The sequence below is a fragment of the Embiotoca jacksoni genome, unplaced genomic scaffold (genome assembly GCF_022577435.1).
Source record: "Embiotoca jacksoni isolate LCO1_2020_lvr unplaced genomic scaffold, fEmbJac1.0.p SCAF_9, whole genome shotgun sequence".
Lineage (NCBI taxonomy): Eukaryota > Metazoa > Chordata > Actinopteri > Embiotocidae > Embiotoca > Embiotoca jacksoni.
In genome coordinates, this window is record NW_027185447.1 from 11,099,845 (window position 1) to 11,121,841 (window position 21,997).

Consider the following 21,997-nt stretch of genomic DNA (forward strand, 5'->3'; position numbering starts at 1 on the left):
GTCAGCTGACTGCCTCGGCTGCTCTGCGCTCTCCTCCGGACACAGCGCCGCGGAAAAATGCTGCTCTCTGTGCCGCCAAGGACAGGAATCAACCCTTACAACGGCTACACCGGCAAAAACAACAGGAAGGTAAATAACGACACCCTCAGCCTACTTCTGTCCTGTCTATCTCCAAGTAGGTAATTTCTCGATAACCGTATTGTTCGAGCTCTGGCTCTCCAGTTAAAAGCTGCTCCGCTGTTTAAGCTGCAGTGTCCTTGAAAGTGGGATCTCGGGCTACGTTTAAACTCTCTTAGTTGCTGTTGCAACATTTGTTGTCGGCTTTTTTTTTTGTTTGTTTGTGTGTGCTGTTGTTACACTGTTACGGACCGAAACGGGGTCCGTTACATTGTTGCCAGTGGATTACTGTTTGCTTTCGTTTGTTCCGACACGGTCGCTGCTCTCTTCCTGCACCGAGCCTGCACAGAGTACAGCTTACAAATGTGCTGTGGAAAGCGCGCAAGACACCGAACAAGCTGATAAAGACTAATTATATTCGACTTTTATATGAATTATTGGGGGTTGAATTAACCATATCTTTGCTTCAGCGATCTTTTCATTGAATTAACTACAAGTTCGCGAAGTTTTTCTTCTTCTTTTACGCGTACGAGTATGCCCCACCCCTTCAGTCCTACAAATGATTACAGAGTGGGTTTGCATGGCTCTATAAAGAAGGAGGAAAGTTACAGAGCACATGTAATGAGTCTTATGTAGATGAATTATGTGACTATATGGGATGTGCAAGCTGGAGTGATATAGAAGTTCTAATATTGATTAGCTTGCTTCCTGAAGTGAATAATTCATGGGGTGACATGTTATCCATTTTCAACTACTTATATCTGTGCAGACTATCTAGACTTTCCTCCTTTTAAATTCTTGGACACAGAAATCACAAGATTATACAAGTTCTTTTGCAACAACAGCAGAACCTGTTTCTCATGCCAACGATTTTGAGCATTTTGAGGTCTGAATTGAGGGCAAGAGTTTGTTTGACTGTTAAGATTTAATTCCAAAACGTGTCTTGAATGGCATTCATGACTCTTAGAATTTCTTGAATAAGGTCTGAAACAGATGAAATCAAGCACATCCCTCCTTGCCTGTGTCCTTTCCCTCCCTGCCTCACTGCTGGAAGGAATTCAGATTGCTCAGATTAATGACCTGGAATTCCTGGAATTCTGGATTCAGACAATGTGCTCACTTCAAGAGGGGATCTACAAACTCAAACTCTTTTTTTTTCTTGAAAGAGGACATGCACACACCTTCTTTCTTTTTTTCTTTTTTTTTTTTTTTTACACATTTCACATTGTTAGAGCGCCAAACTACCACAGAGGGGAGACTTGTAAATCCAGGGTCAAGTGGTAACCCCTGGTCTGTGTCATTTACTACGAGAAAAAGGGCAGAGTGTAGAAAAGGATTAAGAGACACCCCCCTTTCCTCTGCTTTTGATTAACTTCCAGGTTGTCCCCCCCCCCTTTCTCTCCTGTGAGTGATTCACATACCTTGATTTCTGTTGAAAAGCGACTTTCGATTGAGTCAGAAGAAGAGCAAGGCGGTTTCACCTTTGATCCACAGCACATCAAGGGTTTTCATCACTGTTCTTATTTGGTTCTTCCCACCTCACAGGGATTTTTCTCCTTCTTTTTTTTTGCCTGCAGCTGCAGAAATTCAATATGAAGAGATTGCATCTATGATCTTTTCTGCAGTGCCTTTTAAGTTGTGTTTTTTTTTACCAAGCAGGTAGGACTCCACATTTGAGATATTTCTCTCTATAATGCAGCATACTGTATTCGTAAAACATACACACGTTGCATAGCATAAAAATGCATTGTTTTATTTATGATTTACTTCTACGTTTACTTGCATCATTAAGCTTATACTATAGAGTTAAGGAATATGTTTTAAATGATAAGCAGAAAACATTTATGTTGAAACAAATTCAAATCATTAAAATATGTATTATACTTTTCAAAATGAATACAGTTTTTCCTGGGATTTTGGTGACAACTATATGCTTACCTTGGGATAAAGATTACATTTTTAAAGCAAATGAAAAAAAACTAAACGAGGTGACCTGATGATATGAGATTTGTAATATTTCTCTTGCATAGTCAGGATCAGCTGCACAAAAGGTTTGTGTTGCCAGATAAATGTAGCATTCAGGCATCAGACAGTTAGGGTCATATCTCTGCTATCAATACAGAGCTAAAGGCATACATCCTGCCGCACTTATCCTTAATTGCTCTTATGTGGAGGAAAAAAGTCCTTGAGTCACCTGCACTCCCTAGAGGCATCACCTCTGCTCCCTCCAACTGTAATCACCTCATCTGTCTTCAGCTGCTACCCGGAGCACACTCCCGCTCTCTGCACCAAGCTGCAGGCCACTCACTGTTATGTTTTTTTTTTTTACACAACTATAGTAATGAAACAAAGAGCTGATTTCTGCAGCTAAAACTGCATCATCGAATAGTAACGGGGATGTGATGACTGTATAATTACATCTTTTCTGTGCAGAGTGGCTGGAAGCACATAGGCATTACTTATTTATAGGATTAATTAGTTACTTTGTATCGTTGTTTTAATCCACTGTTTGTGTGTCAGCGGTAAATTTGTGTATGATATACATTTCCTGTATTTCATGGAGTTGATTCCTAAAGAACTGTGATGCCTCCAGGAATTGAATGAAGCCTAATCTTAAACCCAGTACTTTTCCCTCCCGACCCCTTCAAGGAAAAAACTACAAACGTTTGTGTTTGTCAAAGGAATGTGAAGAATGCTCAGAGATGACACTGTTATGCATGTTGGGAGCTGTGTAAACAGATATGTGAGCAGAAGTAGGAAGGAAATCAGTGGCTTGCCAGGAGGTCAGGTTTTGGGTATTGGTAACTGGGAGGACTTGCTGTCTTGTCGGCTGTAAAATGATATTTTTAATTCACAATTATATACATTTTAACACTACTGTCATACTTTCTGACCTAACTGCATTTGAGTTCTTCTGAATGCATATTTGCTTGTATTTGCATCCTTACATTGGACATCACCTTACATGGGTGGTAAAACACCTGGAGATGCCGCTGGGGAAGATGGGGAGTAGGTGTGGGGCTGACTCCCTACCATCCTTTTCTCAGAGGGAGCTTGGCAGAGCAGTCTTAATGAGATACTACCTTCTGACTAGAGAGCACATGACAGGGATTAGCACTTTCCGCTAACAAGCCCAGATCCCAATTAGACAGGCCTCACTAGCCAGGCTCGGGCCCGGACTTGGTCTCCCGTCAGATCCTATCTCGCTGAGCCTCTGCAGGTGCATCCCTCCTGATAGTCTGTGCAGACGGCCAACAGTAAAAGCAAGGGAAAGCACAGAAAGAGGCTGTGATTGTGGAAAAACAAACAGTGTGTACTATTGATGCTAAAGAAGACACGGAGATTAGAGAAGCAGACTAAGATGAATAGGCCCTGTGAGTCACTCTGATTTTGTCAGCTTGACTAAAAAGACAGGCACTAAGTCCTGAAGGCTGATTCTACGTCGGTTTGGAAAATCCCTTCTACATTCATATTTGTAAATTCAATTAAATTATATATTACGTAGCTACTTCGTTTGCTACCTATTTTTGCAGGCTGGTGCTGGATTGGAGCAGCCGAGGGAAGCAAGCGCTAAGCTTCTGACTTGACTGACGTGATATGTGACCAATGAAATCGCGTGTAGTTGGACTACTATTAGTCGATTGGTTGGGATTTGTTAGCGCACACGTGATTGGTTGATTTTGTTCCTTCTTCCCACTCATACATAAATGAAGTCCAGGTGGTTTGGAATTTTATTCCGCTGCAAACATAGTGAGTATCAATCATATATTCAAATAGCAGCCTATAGTTCTCTCGTGTTATCACTTTTCTAACCACAGTTTGAAGCTTACTCTTCCACTTTGTAATCTTGGTTTGTTAGTTAGGCTGTCTTTGGTAAAATACCAGTTGGCCCACAGCAAACAGAAATAGGTCATAATTAGCTGGATTCCGGCTGCCTTTCTCCCTTTTTGTTAACGAGCTGATGGCCCAGTGGCGACCTTGTGGTGTGGAACAAACCATCAGGGGTGGGCTGATCGATCCCGGGAGTAATTATACAGCCGAAAGAAGTCATGTTGTAAGTGTTGATACAATGGGATCCTACTGAGAAAATTGATTTTGATTTCACAACCTGGACAAATGAAGACTCTTCTTAGTAGCTACTGCAGAATTTTCATCTCTGCTGCTGTTTCATGAATGTGCACAGATATCACTCCTTTAGTTCAGATATCACTCCTTCAGTTCAGATCATGTAGGCTAATGTTATTTTTTAGCATTATAAACTGTCTCGTGTTTAAACGTGCATGTGGTGGTTGAGCAGTAAATGCAAATGCCTCATTTTTGACAAATTATTTGGTGATAATTATTTAAAAGTAGATAATTAATAATGCATTCACCTCATAAATCAAAATTCAAAGTCAACTTTATTTTCAATTCACCATATGTACAAGACATATAGAGAGATCAAAATATTGTTTCTCACAGTCCCACGGTGTGCAAACATGAAAAGATAAAACAAGAAAACTATAAATTTGTAAGAATAAAAACAGACAACAACCACAGTAACGGTTGACTGCAATATGTACAATGTAGTGCAAATGCGGGTCGATAATGCAAAGATTGTACCCGAGTCTATTTTTAAATCATGACTTACATTATTCTACATTAGCTGCCCTGGTAATACCCAATACTACAGGCCATCCCATTGTTCCCTCTGGCCTGACATGCTGACCCCAACTAATCAAACAGTTCCTCCACCTCCAGCAGTCAGAGGGAGGCAACACCAGGACCAAACATAAACTGACTATTTTACTTCGGTACCATTTGACTTGGTCCGTAATATTAAAATATTTTTCAGAAATGCAAATGTTGAAAACATACAGTACTTGAAATCTGAAGGTACACTTATGATTTATTATCATTGCCTTATATGCAGATACATTTCATGTGGACGAGCCTATCGAAATCAATAGCATGCTCAGATTGCAGGCTGTGAGTTTATTGTCTGCATACTGTTAATTCCATATGTGTGCATACAGACGCAGTGTACAATGGCATGCTGAAGAGACTGATCTTGAAATGAGTTCAGCACTTGTACATCCGCAATGTCAAAAATGTAATATATAAAGTCAAATTAGACTAACTGGCAAAGATGTGACATTACTTCTTAAATTGAATACTGTATCTAGTCATGCATCTAGTTTAGATTTTGAGATTTCTCCTAATTTAATAGTGTTGAATGGAATTTTGTTATTGCTGCTCAAGCCAGAGAAATGTATTTTGAAAAAGGCCAATCCGAATGTTTCTTTCCAGGAATAATGTTCTGGTAACTGTGGATAAACCACAGATCTCACTGTGAGCAGTTTTTATTGGAAGTTAAAATACTCCCAGTGAAACACCTCCATCTTCAATCCACAACAAAAAAGCCTTTCTTGCAGCAGTGCAGACCTCAGCCACATTAATTCCAGCCAGGTTCAATATACACACATTGTTATTGGCTCACTTGCTACCACTCAACAGGCAAAGTTTGCTTCTATCCTATACATTTTTAGTTTAGTTTCTGTCTCTTAAAAGCAGCATTTCTCTGAAGTGATATACTATACTCTATATACTATTCAAAAGTAATTCAGTTTGAATGCCATACTCAACCTGATAATAATAAAAGTACAGTTTTACAAATTTACAATCAAGGCAACACGTATACTGTGTTTCATATAGGCAACCTGTAAGAGATCTCCATGATAATCAGTGTCTGTGCACATGCAGACAGAGCAGTCGAGCAATGATGAGTATCAGCTCTTCTAAACAGATGCAGAATAGGTTAACAGACAATTTCATTGGGCAGGTTAAGTTCAGAATTGCCACAAAAATAATTAAGATATCTTTCAAACAAAAGATATAGTCTGAAATATGTATATTTTACTGGGTAACATGTTGTATTATTGTCCTGATGAATGAGTCAATAACAGCTATCAAGATCTTTATCCTCATTATATGATTTTCTGTTATAGAGATATTTCATGTCATATGTCATTCCAAATATTACCAAACCTCCTTTTTTTGTACGGACTGATAATGAACATTTCCTGGTGGGGGCACTCTTCATTTATCTCCTGCTGGAGCAGTTTATACAGGAACAATTAAAGGGCTTCTGGCTGCTTGTAGAGATCACTGCAGTTTGATTAATTTAACAATTAAAGCTTGAAGTATCTGTGTGACCTCGTGGTTGATATATTGTATGTTTCCCACCTCTTCTAAAGGGAACACTCAGAGCCCGTAGGTCAGTGTTTACATGTCACAATTACATGCATCGATACTTTCTATATGTTTGACTTATTTAATGAATGTATGCATTTTCTTTCACATTCTGCTCACTGTACATGCTACAATCTCACATTTTGTGTTGTTATCTTTCTCTTTGTATCTAAAGTACAAATTTAAACTTATTAAGGTTTGTATTATTTCACTTCTTTGTCTTTTACACATTAAACATTATTCCTCATGTCCATCTTTTATATTGTCCATCTCATCTCATCTGACCTATCAAGTCAGTTTAAGCTGTAAACTGCTATCAATATCCTGGCTCCAACTCAGTGGCCCCATCTGGTTGGGTTGCAATTGATGCTACAACATCAGGGTATACATCCAATTTCACGTACCTAAAAGAGTATTTGATTTGTGTATGATGGAACCATTTCAAATCTGGCTATGCTCTCTATTTGTTCTGCAGCAGACATATGTGTCCCCCTCCAATCATCAGATGGCTCCCCCAAGTCCCAGCAGCAACAACAGCAACAACACGACCACAATCAGCAATGGCAGCAGCAGCAGCAGCAGCAGCAGCGGGGGAGAGCAACTGAGCAAAACCAACCTTTACATCCGTGGCCTCCACCCAGGAACCACAGACCATGATCTGGTCAAACTCTGTCAGCCGTAAGTCACCCAAAAAACAATTGCTTCAAATGTCAACTCGCACACTCAATAAATCTCTCTGGCCATCCCCTACCAGCATGGACCCAGTTAGAGGAGCAGAGTAGATTACGATAGAACAGAGTGATGGGTGATGGTTGGCTGGCTGAAACGCCGCAAATACAGTAGATAGATGTTTTTGTTACACCACACTACTTTACTAAAGCACACCTTATTAGGTATTTCTGTCACGTAGAAGAGGGCCACATTTTCATTCATGCATTTTTGGGCACATTATGTAGCACCTTTATGGAAAAACCAACAATCGCTGGAGCTGTAAACTAAGACCTTTTCAGTTTGGCACAGCGAAGCACAGACTTTCCAACAACTCGCTACAGAATGTTTAGTCTCCTTCTCTGACACTCTAATCCCTTCTCTGTGTCTCTTCTTGCTCCTTCTTAAACTTTTAACCTTTGTGAGTTTTTGTTCCCTCTTTGCCCGGGTCTTTTTTCATAATACTGTATCATGACAATGAGACAAATTCAAAGTCACACTCTGCATTATTAATAGGACACTATGTTGCTCATCAGTGTGCGTGTGATAATTTAAAAGTCTTGTTGTGGGCAGCATATAGTCAGACATCAAACAACAGCATCATCCAATCCATCTGATATGTTTGTTGGGCCCTCAGTGGAGGACATCAAAACACGTAGGGCTCAGATGAATGATTTGCTTTTACTTAATTGAATTGTGGAGCGTGGTGATGAGAACCAGAAGAGCAGAGGACCGAGAGAAAAGGAGGGAAAGGGAGCTACAGAGATTGAATAAGGGAGAGAGAGTGAGGGTGAGGCCTGCTATTTTACAGCTGTCTGGAAGATATGGCTCACATGAGGCTGCCCAACCCTACAGGAAACGGCGAGCCCAGGGGAAAGGGAAAGACAAACAAGGGCAACGGCATGGGGAGGGAGGGGGTTAGTAGGATGGAGAGAATCAGAGGGGGAGGAGTGAATGGAGTTCAGGGTTTGTGTGTCAGGTGGTGTTCTGTGGGGGTAGTTCTCATATTTCTGCTTTTACAGAGCAGATAAAATCACTGCATGAAATTTGCCTTTCAACAGAGCACATTAAGGCCATTGTAATTTTCCGTTAAACGAAACTGAAAGCGGACATCGTATCCGGTGATAGTTCACAGGGAGCAAGCATGTAGATTAGGATGTAAAGCAACAGGAAGACGACACATGGAGGGAATCTGACTTTCTTTACTCAAGTTTGAAAAGTGAAAGTGTGCAAACTACCAGGATGCAGCACTCCCGAAGCTCCCCTCCCCCACCCAGAGAGTTGCTGTATGCAAGCCCCGAGATGTACTGTGTACGGAGTGAGAGATGAGAGGAGGGGATGGGGGTTGGTTCTCCATCTCTGGCCCCTGCAGTTGTCTCTGTGGGTGCCTTGTTGCCGCTCTGGTTCTTGCCCTGGTCCGTCTCTGGCGGTTGACCATGGACGGACATCGGGCTGGACTCTGTATGCGGTGCTCTCTCACACATGGCTGAGTCTCCAGCCCCTCTTTTCACTCTGTATCATGAAGACCTCTGAGCACAATTCAGTAACTCCACTGCGTAAGCAGCGAGCGTACAGCAAGCGGCTTAAATACCACTTATAATGAGAAGTAGTAGACTGGTTGGATTGCTGTCTGTCCACAGTGACAGTGCATATGCAAATGTAGAAAGAAAATGTTGGTGGCATTTTATGGTTTAGAGTCAGAGATGCACCATGCAATAGTAATGTTATATAGGAGGTCAAATGCATAATACAACAGACCTCCAGTTAACCAGTACTTGGGGGGGGGGGGGGGGGGGGGGTTTAAAGAAAATTTGGATATAATAAATGAGTATAAATTTTACTCATATTTCATTTAAACATGTTTGAAAAAAAACCCTCAAATATATAGAATTGTTAACACAACCCAACATGCTTTTAAGTGGGGTATCAATACCTAAGAATGACACGGAACAAGATATCAGAGACTGTAAACAGCCATTTAGAAAACAATAAGTGTTAAATTGTTTCTTAAAGCCCTTAGTGGATTGGCATAATTGATCAGCAAGATAGCGCATGTGCCATAAAAGGGAACTTTAATGGATAATAGTAGTATTTTATGTTTGAACCAAGGATTTTTTTTGGTCGTCTTGCATTACTCTGTATTGAGATAAGATACAATGTGTAGTCAATAGTTCAGTGTTTACATGTATAATCCTTGTATGTAGTGTACACAGGGAATATATTATCTTCACAGGCAACCTTTGGCACTTTGTTCAAGGAATAGAAAACAGACTTTTTGCAGACTTCTTCTTGTAAAGTAAAAGTAACGCTTTTCAAAAGAAACCATTTCTATTCCACTTTGAAGTAATCCAACATAGAGACTGTCAGATTACAATTTTTGCAGGTTATCACTAAACCCTCTTTGACAAAATGTATTGTGAAAGTGTATTTTGTAGCCCAGATAAAGAGAGGCAGTGGTGCAGTGTTACTGGATGAAAACAGGATTGCGTTGTGAGCGGGCACTAAGACCCAGTGGAGGGTAGAAGCGCGGCCAAGAGAGAAGCTGGTTAGTAGAATGGGAGTGTGGCTTGGAGCCAGCATTGGACAGGACAACCAAGGAGAGGCATATCAGATTACACTGCATGCACATGCCTGCAGAGATGGAAACCGATAGACACTGCTGCACAGAGGCCCAAGTCAGGCACTATCCTATGCATCTGCACCCTCTATAGCCAGCGAGCTGGGTAGATAATGCAGAATTTTCATATTGATAGTGCATTGTGATGCAATCTGAAAATGCAGCAGCAACATACATTTTTACCAAATTGTCACATCACGTAGGATTCCCCTTGAGGTATGATCTATTTTGACATTTGTGTTTGAGCTGGAATGAATAAGATATGGGAAATCTATAGAAACATTCATAAACCCACAGGATATTACACATATTTCATTGAATTCATTCCCCCTTAAAGATTTCCCTGTGCACACTTTTTTTTTTTTTTTTTTATCAGATCTTCGAATTGTATTCAGTGTCACTGTACCAAATATGTCGGGTGAATTATAATTCAGTCATCATGAGCCACATGTGTATTCCATTTAGAGAGAAACCGCATTGCCTCAGCAATGTTGCATTGCTAATATGGTATATGATTATGTTATTATTTTCAGAAGACAGTGTGAGGATGATTGTTGAGTGTAAACCTCACTGTTTTTCAGGTATGGGAAAATCGTATCCACTAAGGCCATCTTGGACAAGACAACCAACAAATGCAAAGGTGAGGTTTAAAGCAGAAGTTGGTTAAAAGTCACTGTTGAGCCGGTTGAGGTTGAAAGATCAGTTTATACAGAAATATGTCAATGTGCATAATGAGTGACAGGGAATATAATCACCCTCATATTCTTTAAACTGTCCCTCTGTTTAAATACATTTTAGTTTGACTGTCAAAAAAACCAATTTATTTCTAAATCATGTGTTTTTTTTTAAGAATGTTCTACCTTTTATTTTTTTAATGTTTTTTTTTATTTAAGTTATAGATGTAGCCAACGTTATTCCTATCAGGTGTCATGGTTCTTTTATGACTGCATTGTATATTCTGTTTGTACTCCAAACCATGCAGCCATATTGCTGAGTCAATAAATCTGAAACTGAAATTGTGGAATTGTTAAAGGAACTAAAAACGTTTAAAAAAAAATTACTATATGAATGACAGATTGTAATAAACAGGAAAAAACAATTCATTTACAGTGGCTTGAGTTGTACTTCATACTCATACATACTGTGCCTATTCAGCTCAAAAACCTATTGCTCAGTAACTTCATGTCCTCGGGAGATAATCTATTAACTGGCTGCTTATCTTGCCAGTAGATATTTTCACTGCATGACAGAAACAAAGAAGACATAACATCACAAGGAGGACACTGGTTTCTCATCTCTGCTGTAGATTAAATGTGTGGGAAGACAACAGTTGTAAGGTTACGGCACATTGCTGATGAATTCTTCTTAGTAAAGCTGTTTGCTTTCGGTTACCAAGTGTGTATTGTGTGAAAGCTTCACACTGTACCTCAGCAGGTGTGTATTCTGTAATACTATACAGTATGGACTGTGTGTTAAACTAAGTCTTAATCTGTCCTCTATGGGGAAGCACAGTCCAAACCTAGCTGGCTGTCTCTTCTGATTCAAACACTACTACTGTTATGCGCCCATCCTGCAGTATGCATATCTCATTGTCATAACTGGTACGTCTCACTGTATGTTTTGGTCCCTGCAGGCTATGGCTTTGTTGACTTTGACAGTCCAGCCTCAGCTCAGAAGGCAGTGACAGCACTGAAGGCTGGTGGAGTGCAGGCTCAGATGGCCAAGGTAAGAACCCTACTTGAGAAATTTGGTGGGTTTATTTCTAACAAATGGGTGTGAGCCTAATTCAGATTGTTGGTTAAATCCACAGCGCATGAAGAAATGTTAGACATTTTGACAGTGACTCAGCAAAAAAGATCAATGATAATTTAATTGAATTAATTTTTAAATAAATGGTGAGTCATTAAGCTTGCAGTAGACCGGTTGTTCCTTGGCTTTATCTGCTTCTTACAAATTTCTCTCACTAGCTGTCTCCAGCTCTTTTTCTATCTCACCTTCTCTCCATATCTGTAGTTATATGAACCATGGTTTAAGCCAATTAAGCACCTCAGCTGGTTGGTGTGATGCATGCGTGTGTGTTTGCTGCGCCGTGCACTGTATGGGTTTATGCTTAAATCGGTGTCTTAATGGACGTTAATACACTGTAGAATATGTCTGTGCACAAACAAGAGTCCACAGATGCACACAGGTACATGTGTGTTCATAGTGGTGACGGTGTTTGGGGAGCATGTCCCAGGGCCTCCTCTCTAAGCTCCCTGTACAAAGGAGCTGTCTGTTCTCCCTAGTGGCATCTGACTCAGTGTCTGAGCAGCTCCCCAAACAGCAGGGCACAGTGCCCAGCCACCCGCCCTGTCGACGCGCACCAGCACACACTCACACACACACACACACACACACACACACACACACACACACACACACACACACACACACACACACACACAGAGCACACTTGACAATCACACACGTACTTCACCAGCCTGGCCTCGAATGGATTATGAAACACACACACACTCGCGGATGCGCGCACCACCAACACCCTGGGAAAGCTGATCTCTCGTTAAGCTGGATCACTGACATTCATACGGCTCCTTGCTCGCAAAATAACTTGATTTTACTCACCCCTTCAATCTGGGTTTACAACAAGGCTTGTGTTTGCGTCAGATTTCTCTCTGACTCATTCTGACTCATTCACAGTTGAAATCCACAGCAGGTCTTCTTCTGCTCACTCTCATGGGTTCAAGTTTCATCACTAGTTTGCTCTGCTGCGAAGGAGGACGAGAAGGAGGAAGGTGAAGGAGAAATCACCTTCATCATATGTCGCAGCAATTATGCATGCATTATTCATAGGATGGAAATGAACTCACACTGCATTTACAGGTTTTTAATCACATCTGCACTCTGAGATAATGAATATGCGCACTGGTTAGAGGGTGATGCAGAATGGTCTATCTTACAAGATACTGTTGGTGAAATTACATTTGGTTGAGTAGGGTACAAAGGGATAAAGGAAAGGCTGACAAAATAGTTAATGACGCATAAAACAAAGCCATGACAGTTTGAGTTTCTTTCAGTTTGTTTTCTAATCATTTCAAATTGACATTTTGAAGAGCTGCATACATTTATCTAATTTATAAAAGCCCACAGAGGCCGTCTCTGTGCCTGCATTCAAGGTCAGGATTACCACTTGGAGATAACTGCTTGAATGCAAGCGGCGTATTATTACCATGATCTAGGAAGCAGGATGATAATGTTTGCCTTGTGATAGCACAATGCTTTCAGATGTTCTCCAGATCGTTTCCAAAGGTCTTTGTCCAAAATGTCACCGCTCTGCTTTGAGAGAGCACATAGCCCTTTTAGATCATCCATGGATGGAGAGCCATATGAAATGTAATTATGCTTTGATATCACATTACCTGAACAGTGCACTTTACTGTTTAATGTCCTCCACCTGCCACCGGTCCAGATTCGTCAAGTCACATGCTTCCTGTTTAAAGGTTATGTAAATTCCCTTATACTATTGCCGGAACGTTTTTATGGCTGTTGATTTTTGGAGGCCTTATGTGTCCGTGCCACAGCTGTCACTATGTCACGGGGAAACGAAGAGCTCTGTGTGCTCCATGTTCTCATTCACGAATCCTCCCCTGGCTTCTTTCCGGTCAGCAACAGGAGCAAGACCCCACCAACTTATACATCTCCAACCTGCCAATGTCCATGGACGAGCAGGAGCTGGAAAACATGCTTAAGCCCTTCAGTCAGGCCATTTCCACACGTGTCCTCCGTGACGCCAACGGAACCAGCCGAGGAGTGGGCTTTGCCAGGTATGAGCTTTGAATATTTAGTCGCATGTATTACAATAGCTGGTTAAGTTGATAGAAAACCTTTTTTTAATAGTGAAAGATTAAAATTCCACCTCAGATTTCAGGAATCAAGTTTCAAATCAACTTTACGTTATGTTTTCAGTATTATTCATGGTGATTGAGCCCTCTGGTGGCCATAATGTCTCGGTAGAAAATCTCCAAACATGAACTCAAAAGCAGTGATAGCTTGTCACCTGCAACTGTTAAACACAGTGATTGTTTTTAATACTACTTTTTACTACAGGATGGAGTCAACAGAAAAATGTGAGGCCATAATCCAACATTTCAATGGAAAATATATCAAGACTCCACCTGGAGTTCCAGGTAACTTTTTTTTTTTTTTTAATTATAATTTTTTTTATTAACTTAACATTGTTTTGGGATACAGTATCTATTATACAAATAAATTGTCGAAGAAATAATATAATCCAAAGATTTTGACATTCATAACATTCTTTCACGGTATTTTCTTATTTTGAAAATCCCTGGTCCAGTGCCGTCTGAGCCCTTGCTGTGTAAATTTGCTGATGGAGGCCAGAAGAAGCGTCAGAGCCAAGGAAAATATCTGCAGAACGGTCGACCCTGGACGAGAGATGGGGAGACTGTGAGTTTATTTATGAATTTGTGTTCCATGACTGATGGCTCTGTTTAGACTATTTTCCTCCTCATAATGACATGCTCCTTTGTCTTTTTCCTCCAGGGAGGAATGACCCTCACTTATGACCCCACCACAGCATTACAGAACGGGTCAGTTCCACTAACTCTAACCAGTCTCTTGCATAGCAAAAGGGAGTGGGATTACGTTGGGGTTACTAATAACCTTGTGTCTCTTCCTGTAGGTTCTACTCCTCCCCTTATAGCATTGCCCCCAATCGGATGATTGGGCCAACATCCCTCTCACCATATATGCATTCACCTGTGTCCACCTATCAGGTACAGGGGTAGTTTCAGGCTCTAAAATTGTGAAATTTTGATTCGGAAAAAACACTATTGATTTGAGCATGTTTACAATATCCGGCATGTCTTTCTCGTTCCTGCAGGTACACAACCCGTCGTGGATACATCACCAGTCATACATAATGCCGCCCACAGTGAGTGTCTTAAAGCTTCAGGCCTTTCTTCCTGTTTTTAATGCTGTCCAAACCTTTTATAATATTCTCCTGCCTTCACCTTCTGTCACACGGCAATCTCTGCTCCGTTTGGCTCTCTGTCCTACAACAGTGTCTTTGTCCCTAATGGTAACACTTAATATGTTTTTTTTTTTCTGTAGGGAACAGTCCTGACGCCAGGAATGGACCACACCATGTCCATCCAGCCGAACTCGATGATGGGGCCCCTGACACAGCAGCTCAGCCACCTCTCCATGGGCAGCAGTGGCACAGTATGTAGATTGCAGATTATTGAACTGCTGACGCTGTACTAGGCAACCTGGCCGCTTCAAATAGTAGCTGATACGAGTAAACTGCACAAAGCACTGTCGTGTCTACTAAACTGGCCAGTGATTGTTTTATACAAGATGATATCGAAAGGATGAGAGAAGAAACTATCTCAACTTTTCCTGCTCGTAGAGACAATAAATAGAATTTTATTTGTGCAACTGGGGTATATGAGTCTCCACTCTCTATTGTAATTTAAGTTAATAAAGACAGGTGTACTCTTACTCATAAATCCTCTCTCGTGCAGCTTTATTTTAGTTTTTGCCAACATGTCCATTGAACCTGTCATTCCCATTGTTCTCCAGTATATGCCTGCAAACACATCTATGCAGGGGACCTACATACCCCAGTACACCCAAGTGCCTGCCACCAACATCTCAGTCGAGGTACTCACCTCGTTTTTCTCCCACACAAACAGTTTAACACTAAAAGGTTGCGTCAAACAGTCACTCATGGACTTTAATCTTTGCCGCCTCTCTCTCAGGAAAGTGCCGTCCAACAACCTGTTGCCATGGAGACACCCACAGAACACACAACCTACTCCTACCAGCATAACAAGTGAAGAGGTGGGTTTTAACCGTTGCGTGTATTTATGTGTGCCTTTTTGTACCTCTCCACGTGCATCTTAATCTTAAAATGTTTTTTCTCTTGCTATGATGTGACCGTAAAAAGAAACCGTAGTGAAGTTGCATCTCTTGTTTGTAATTGGCTCGTCTTATCGCCATGTGTCAGATCTTTCTCTGGAGCCGGAGTGACTCTCAAGGGGCCCAAAGTGCTGAAACTCAGCACAGTGACTCTGCACGTAAAGCACCAGAACATGGACTGTTCCACAGAAAAGAAACACGCACACACACATACATACACTAAAAAAACCGAGATATTTTCTATAAACTCATATTTTAAAACAAACTCTTTTTACTCCAAGCAAGCAACGCTGGAGGACAGTAGGCAGTGGGAAGTGGAAGAGCAGAACAAGGAGCATCTATTTTGATAACGGTCAAGAAAAAAAAAGTTACACACACTACACATATAAAAGTTTTTTTTTTTTCTTAATAATTCTCCAGGGAGCTCCAATGAAACCTGGAAAAGGACATTTCAACACCATGTTTTATTTTGACCTTTTGTAAGATATGCTGATTATACTTCTCCTTTTTTTGGTCTGATACTTTTAGGCTTTGAACTTGCCTTTGTTTGTACATAAGTCTTTGTTTTGGTGTGTTTCAAGCTTCACGTGTTCTAGTCTTGATTGATTGGTGCAAATGTTTGAATACAGAAACGTTCTTCAAAAAGCTGATGACTCATATTGAAGACCGATATGGTGCTGAGTGACTTGGATTAACTTCTCTTGAAGTGGCAGCAAGTTAATCAGGTATGAAACCTTACCTGAAGTGGTCTCACTTCTTTTCGGCACTTGACTCTCAAATAATTTATAGTTCCAACAATCTCGACAAAGCTTCGGACAATCAGAAGATTAGAAAGAACATTTAGAAGATGATGGTTATTAGTGACAGATTTCACAGAGAAGACTTCTTTAAAAGACATCAATAGATTAAAAAGCATTCCAGATATTATTATCAGAAGGTTCTAATTCTTGGTTCACTTTGAGCTGCTCCACAAATTGAAATCCAAAGTTGCGTAACAGGGATCACATCTCACACAGAGCTGCCTGTAAATACGAGATTTAAATTTATTCAGGCTTTCTTTTGATTTCCTATTTTATGCTTCAGTTATTTTAATAACAACATTATACCAAATGATCTGGACATGGCAATTTATGCGTTGCTGTCTTATGTATTTTTTTTGTTTCATCCCTTTTATAAAAGGGGAGGCTGAATCTCCACTGAATCCCAAAAATATTATTTTCTGAAGCAAGAATTAGATGTTGTTATTAAAGTATGAAGGTCTTATCACATAGACATGGAGATCTACTGGGAAAGCACAGCTCTGTCCTGTTACATCTTCAGAAATCATGGATTATTATGGCCAGTATAAAGATGCTTTGATTCTGGTCATTGCTGTGTGTTTGCATCTACTTCTGCATTTCTGGTTTTCACCTTCATGTTTTTATTTTTATGTTTGTTATTTAAAGGTTTCCTTTTTTTTTTTTTTAATTCTGTTTTAATACTTTTAAGATTGATCCTATTTTTCAAAGAAGCTTTGATTTTTATTTTTGATAGAGTGTTGTGTGCTTCAAATAGTAAGAAATGGAGGTTTCCAACTTTTAGTGAATATTTGTATGTTTGCGTTCTTTTCCTGTTCTGGTTTCAGTGTTGATGTTTAAGAGGCTTTAATATTTTTTAAAAGACATTTCAGTTCTATCTGTGTCACAAATGTTGGCACTTTATAAACGTGACTCCTGATCGTAGATAGAATATGTATGCTAGGTTCAGATGCATTGTTACAGAGTTGTATCCCATGCAGTTGGGATCAATGAAAGAGAAACTTACGTTCTTCAAAACCTTGACTTACCTCATCCTGCCAGAGCGATGTAGATTCAGTTTGTGTACAAGGTTCGTAGGCAATAACCAACTCCAGCGGGTCTCATGGCTGTTCACAGCTGGTACTGTGTCCACATCCTTTAACTCTTCCGTCCAGTTTTCAGAAAACATGCCCAAGGTCTGACGATCTATGCAATTAATTTATTATCCTTTATAAATGCAATACTACAAATATCCGAGATAGACCTCATATTTTGACAATGGATCACCTCACAATATGGTTTTACATTCTAGTTGACATGGCTTTTATCTTTCAGTAGGTTTTTTTTCTGACATGCATCTTTGGTTCATTGATTGTTGGTAAAATTGCTTCATTAAAAGGGAACTATTTCATACCAAAATATTTGTGTTAATATTATTGTAGGAAATGAACAAAGTCTTTAAAAAAAAAAAAAAAAAATGATGGCAGGTCTGATTTTTATTATAAAGGCAGGTGTTGTCCATTTGTCTACTCAACTTATATTTTACATGAACTCCATACAGTTAGAAGTTAATTACTATTCCATCCAGTTTCAGTCTTAATGTTATAGTTATATTTTCTGTCCTATCTAGTCCTGTTTGTAGACTTGCTTTCTTGCTGAGTAATTGCAGCTGTTTTCTTCTCTGAAACCATGAACCTTTGATTTCTAGGAGAAAATTAAACTTCACAGAAATGCCTTAGATTTCACTGGAAGGGATTGTGAAGTGCTGCTCAGTTTTGTTGGGCTTGACCTCTGACTGGAATTGTTTTCATGCATTGCAAATGTTGAAGTTGTATAATTAAACTACTCTGAAAATAGATCTATGAAGCAAAGAAATGTTTTAACTTTTAATCACTGTTGTGCTCCATTGTCATTCCATTATTTTAATCTAAAACATTTAAGAAAAACTAAGTGGTGGCTTATTGAGTCTAAACGACTATTGCTGCTAATTTTTTGGATTGCTAAGTATCGGGAAACCTTTCAGCTGAAGACCTTTCAATCTATCAAGTCCCATATGAGGTCAGTTTGTAACTAAAATTCAGCGATGTCCATGAAGTCGTCTTGAAACAATATTTTCCTCAGTAAATGTGTGCCACGAGGCAGGGCTTTTGTTTCCTTCATAGAAAAGAAAATCCCTACAGGTGTTAAACTTTAAACTTGGTTTGATTTTGAACTTGTCATTTTTTAAATAAATTTTTTTTTTCCACTGTGTTTTGTGTTTTTTATGACGAAACAAACTGAGATGCTGCACCTGAAATAAGCCAAGACATTGGACAGGTTCTCTCATGTTAACAAATTATCAAATGTGGCAGTTTTATATTTCGCACACTACCAACTGTCACAATACATGACTTTTTTTTTTTCTAAAAGAAGCTTCTAGATAAAATAGGTAAGAAATACATAAAAAAGTATATTACATTGTAGGTTGTATAAGTTTTAAGTATGTACAAAGTTCAAAATATACTGAATATGCCCAAAAGTTGCTGTTGAACAAAAAGAGACTCTGAAATACATAAAATAGACTTTGAACCTTAATTTAAAATCTAATCAATACTAATGGATAAGAAGGAAATGGTAGAACTTTATAACCCTGCTCTTTTAGGGTGCAACTGTTTTGTTACACTTGCAAGTCAGTGGCAAAGTAAGACATTTCTATTTTCAGTATAAATCATACTCTGAGGCGCTTTCATGTTCAAAGACTTTTGTGCATTTTAATCAACAAATATCAAAAATAATCCAGTTTTGAATGGAATGTTCATATTATGCAATAGAGCTGCAACAATAAGTACATTTATTTATTTGGCATTCCAACAGAAAAAAAAAAAAAGCCAGCAACTACTTCGACAATCATTTTAATCTTTTTTTTTTACGAAAAATTTCAAAATTCTATGATTTGCAAATATGTCCTGGTTGCTGAAGCAGACTATGAAAGTAAACTCCATACGTTTGTCGGATATAAGACGCGAAGATGTCCCCTTGGCCTTTGGGAAATTAGGCTGGACTTTTCACAATTTTCTGAGATAGTGACAAATCACTTTTTCTTTTGCAGTAAAAACAAATCATAAGTCTCATCCACAAATTCAAAGACAGATTTTTGTCTTTGACATCTCGTCAATTTGCGGTTTTGAAGGAACTCAAAAGTTCACGGTAAAGTCAAATTTCTTTTGCACATACCAAGAGTATCAAACACTCACGGTGATGCCAAAATGTGCCATTTCTGTTGTTTAGAAGAGCAATTAATTTCACCTCAGAGTATGATTTGTAAGTCCGTACAAGTCTCATTTCAAAAACAGTTGGGCAATACAAAATAGGCCGTTATTCAGCTGCTATAGTGATACACCGCGGGTGTACCTAAAAACAAAGGACTGGAGAAGAGGACAGGGAGGCAGTGTTTGGTTCTCCAGCAACATCCCATCAGATATTGGCTGAGGCCTTAGTTGACCTTACAGGCTGGAAGTTGGCAGAGCTGGTTCCTGATCTGAGGAGCTGGTGTGCAAGTCTTTCCCAGAATGAGTTCTCGTGTCTATAGATCCTCCTGGTGAACGTAGCTCAACCATCGTCGCGACTGTACAAGTTCACAATCGGCATCCTGACATCACAACAGCTTATGGTGCACAATCTCCCAAACCATCCTTCTTCTGAAGTAGGGCATGTGTTTCTGTCAAGAGGAGAAGAGAGGTTAGCCCCTGTCAGCTCACTGCCACGACGATTTACTCCGCTGATGCTGCTTGTGATTACCTGTGTGAACGTGATTGGCTTGTCTTTGGTAATGTAATCTGCATATTTGCACGTGAACATTCCACAGTCGCTACCATTCATCTGTTGTGGGATTTCCTGAGAGAAAAGGAGATGCCGACGTCAACTGAAGTTATAGTCCGTGACAGTTTGATAGGACATTTGATCACGAACAATGATTTATCAATTACTATGCCAAGATACTACTCTTCATAACTTTCGCTTTCTATCTGAATTTAGTAACCAATTTTTCTTAAGGACAGGCATGCAGGATCATGAGACATTTTTTTCTAGGCATTGCGTTAGCGTTATTAATAGTCTTCACAGCAGTCTGTTGCATCTTTGATATTTCAGATCCAATGACCTAATTTTCTTGTCTCCTGTTAAAGTGTAAAAAAAAAGTGTCACAGTAGCAGAAAGCACTGCAAATCTCACTACTCTAATACTACTATACCAAGATTTTAAAAGTCCTACTAGTGGCCTTAATGATGTGTCTGCTCCATGAATACTACTAGCTGAGCTGACTGAGCAGCAAATAGTTATTTTACAGTTCCACATGTTTTGAAAAAGACACATTGCTTCCCAAACTCTAAATTACTCTAGAAGTATCCACTGATATTTTAACGCAATCACTACTTTGAAACTATAAGTTACCAGGAACTTATTGACACTTTGCACGAAACCTTTTTATGTTTTAACAACTACTTGGTGCAGCTGAATGCAGAATTTCACATACTGTACAGCTTAAAAAAAAAAAAAAAAGCTGATCAAATAAATTTCAGATAAAGAAAACTATCTCATGAATACTAATATTAGTCCACTGGTAACTATGCTGCACTACAACATGTCACAATGTGGAAGGCCTGGCCAAGGATGGAGACACTACCAGCTCCAAGAGATTTAACCTGGAACTTCAGCTGATAATAGAAACCCATTCAGAAAAAACAGAAGTAAACAGATGTAGTTTGATGACTCAGCATGACACAAAAAACAAAAACAAAAAAAAACAGACAACATGTTGCTTTTAGTCCTCGTGTGTGTAGGACTTACACTGGACTTTTTGCTGTGCAGAGTCCAGCCTGAGGTATCCAATTCTTTGCTCTTCTTGTCTTTACTCTCGTGCTGCAGGTATTCACTGGGGAAACAAAATGAGTTTCTTTCTATACACTTCATAATGATTCATAAAGATCAACCTGCAGGAGTTACGGTTAGCTCTATACCCCCATTCCATGAACCAAAATATCTGAAACAGAAACTTACAACAATGTTCTGCATGCCTCATCATTGTGTCCTCCCATCGAATCAAAGTACATGATGGCCTTTTTGCGGAAATCCACCACCTGAGAAAAAAAAAAAAGTTGCAAAATAAATAAAAACTGCAGCGTAAACCCCGAGACCGTTACCTCCAGGTTCAAAGTCATGGCAATTAAGACTTACAGAGAGGCACCAGTGCACCCCCAAGTGGACAGGAACCAACAGGATGTCTTTAGAAAAGATGTCCATCTTTTTGGTCCAGCGGCGGACAGCAGAGTAGCCGCTGCTGCGCAGCTTGGGAAAGAAAAACGTGTTGAACGTGTTGGCTGATGGCAGGCTGGAGTCCTTGCTGCGCTCGACCAACAGGTTCATGTAAAAGTTGATCACCTGAAAATTTAAGAAGGGACAGTTTGAATGAACTGGACATGCACTATTGTGCAGCTCAGTTGTGTGTACTGTGGTTTTTAAATATAATGATGTAAACATAAACAAAAGAATGTCCATCTGTTTCAATAACGCCGGCGGATAATTCTCACACACACACACACAAGATCGCTGGCTATTTTTAGATCTTAACACG

The 21,997-nt window shown here is 39.7% G+C and overlaps 2 protein-coding genes across 4 annotated transcripts in view; one reads left to right on the forward strand and one right to left on the reverse strand.

The window, feature by feature from the left end:
* On the forward strand, positions 1-18,637 carry LOC138192864 (RNA-binding motif, single-stranded-interacting protein 2-like). 3 transcript variants are annotated; one of them, XM_069140549.1, is made up of 14 exons: positions 1-129; positions 6,824-7,026; positions 10,255-10,313; positions 11,307-11,398; positions 13,337-13,494; positions 13,778-13,857; positions 14,028-14,137; positions 14,234-14,280; positions 14,373-14,466; positions 14,574-14,624; positions 14,804-14,914; positions 15,275-15,355; positions 15,454-15,535; positions 15,702-18,637. In XM_069140549.1, exons 1-13 carry the CDS (start codon positions 58-60, stop codon positions 15,529-15,531), a joined length of 1,236 nt encoding a protein of 411 aa, XP_068996650.1. In that variant the 5' UTR covers positions 1-57; the 3' UTR covers positions 15,532-15,535; positions 15,702-18,637. The 3 variants fall into 3 exon arrangements, with proteins under 3 accessions (XP_068996650.1, XP_068996651.1, XP_068996652.1); XM_069140550.1 differs by having other exon boundaries at positions 6,827-7,026; XM_069140551.1 differs by lacking the exon at positions 15,275-15,355.
* senp1 (SUMO specific peptidase 1) overlaps positions 18,633-21,997 on the reverse strand; it is a 9,553-nt gene continuing 6,188 nt past the window's right edge. Inside the window, exons 14-18 of the mRNA XM_069140548.1 lie at positions 21,601-21,804; positions 21,424-21,503; positions 21,214-21,298; positions 20,167-20,262; positions 18,633-20,086 (exon numbers count right to left, since the gene is read on the reverse strand). Coding sequence (XP_068996649.1) covers positions 20,024-20,086; positions 20,167-20,262; positions 21,214-21,298; positions 21,424-21,503; positions 21,601-21,804 — 528 coding nt within the window. The 3' untranslated portion in view covers positions 18,633-20,023. The remainder of the gene's footprint in view (positions 20,087-20,166; positions 20,263-21,213; positions 21,299-21,423; positions 21,504-21,600; positions 21,805-21,997) is intronic.

What these genes read in the sequence shown, in the direction of transcription:
- LOC138192864 (XM_069140549.1), top strand. Translation starts at nt 58, where the DNA reads ATGCTGCTCTCTGTGCCGCCAAGGACAGGAATCAACCCTTACAACGGC. An exon ending in CCATGGGCAGCAGTGGCACA is followed by an intron (nt 14,915 to 15,274) that starts GTATGTAGATTG and finishes ATTGTTCTCCAG; the next exon opens with TATATGCCTGCAAACACATC. An exon ending in CCACCAACATCTCAGTCGAG is followed by an intron (nt 15,356 to 15,453) that starts GTACTCACCTCG and finishes CCTCTCTCTCAG; the next exon opens with GAAAGTGCCGTCCAACAACC.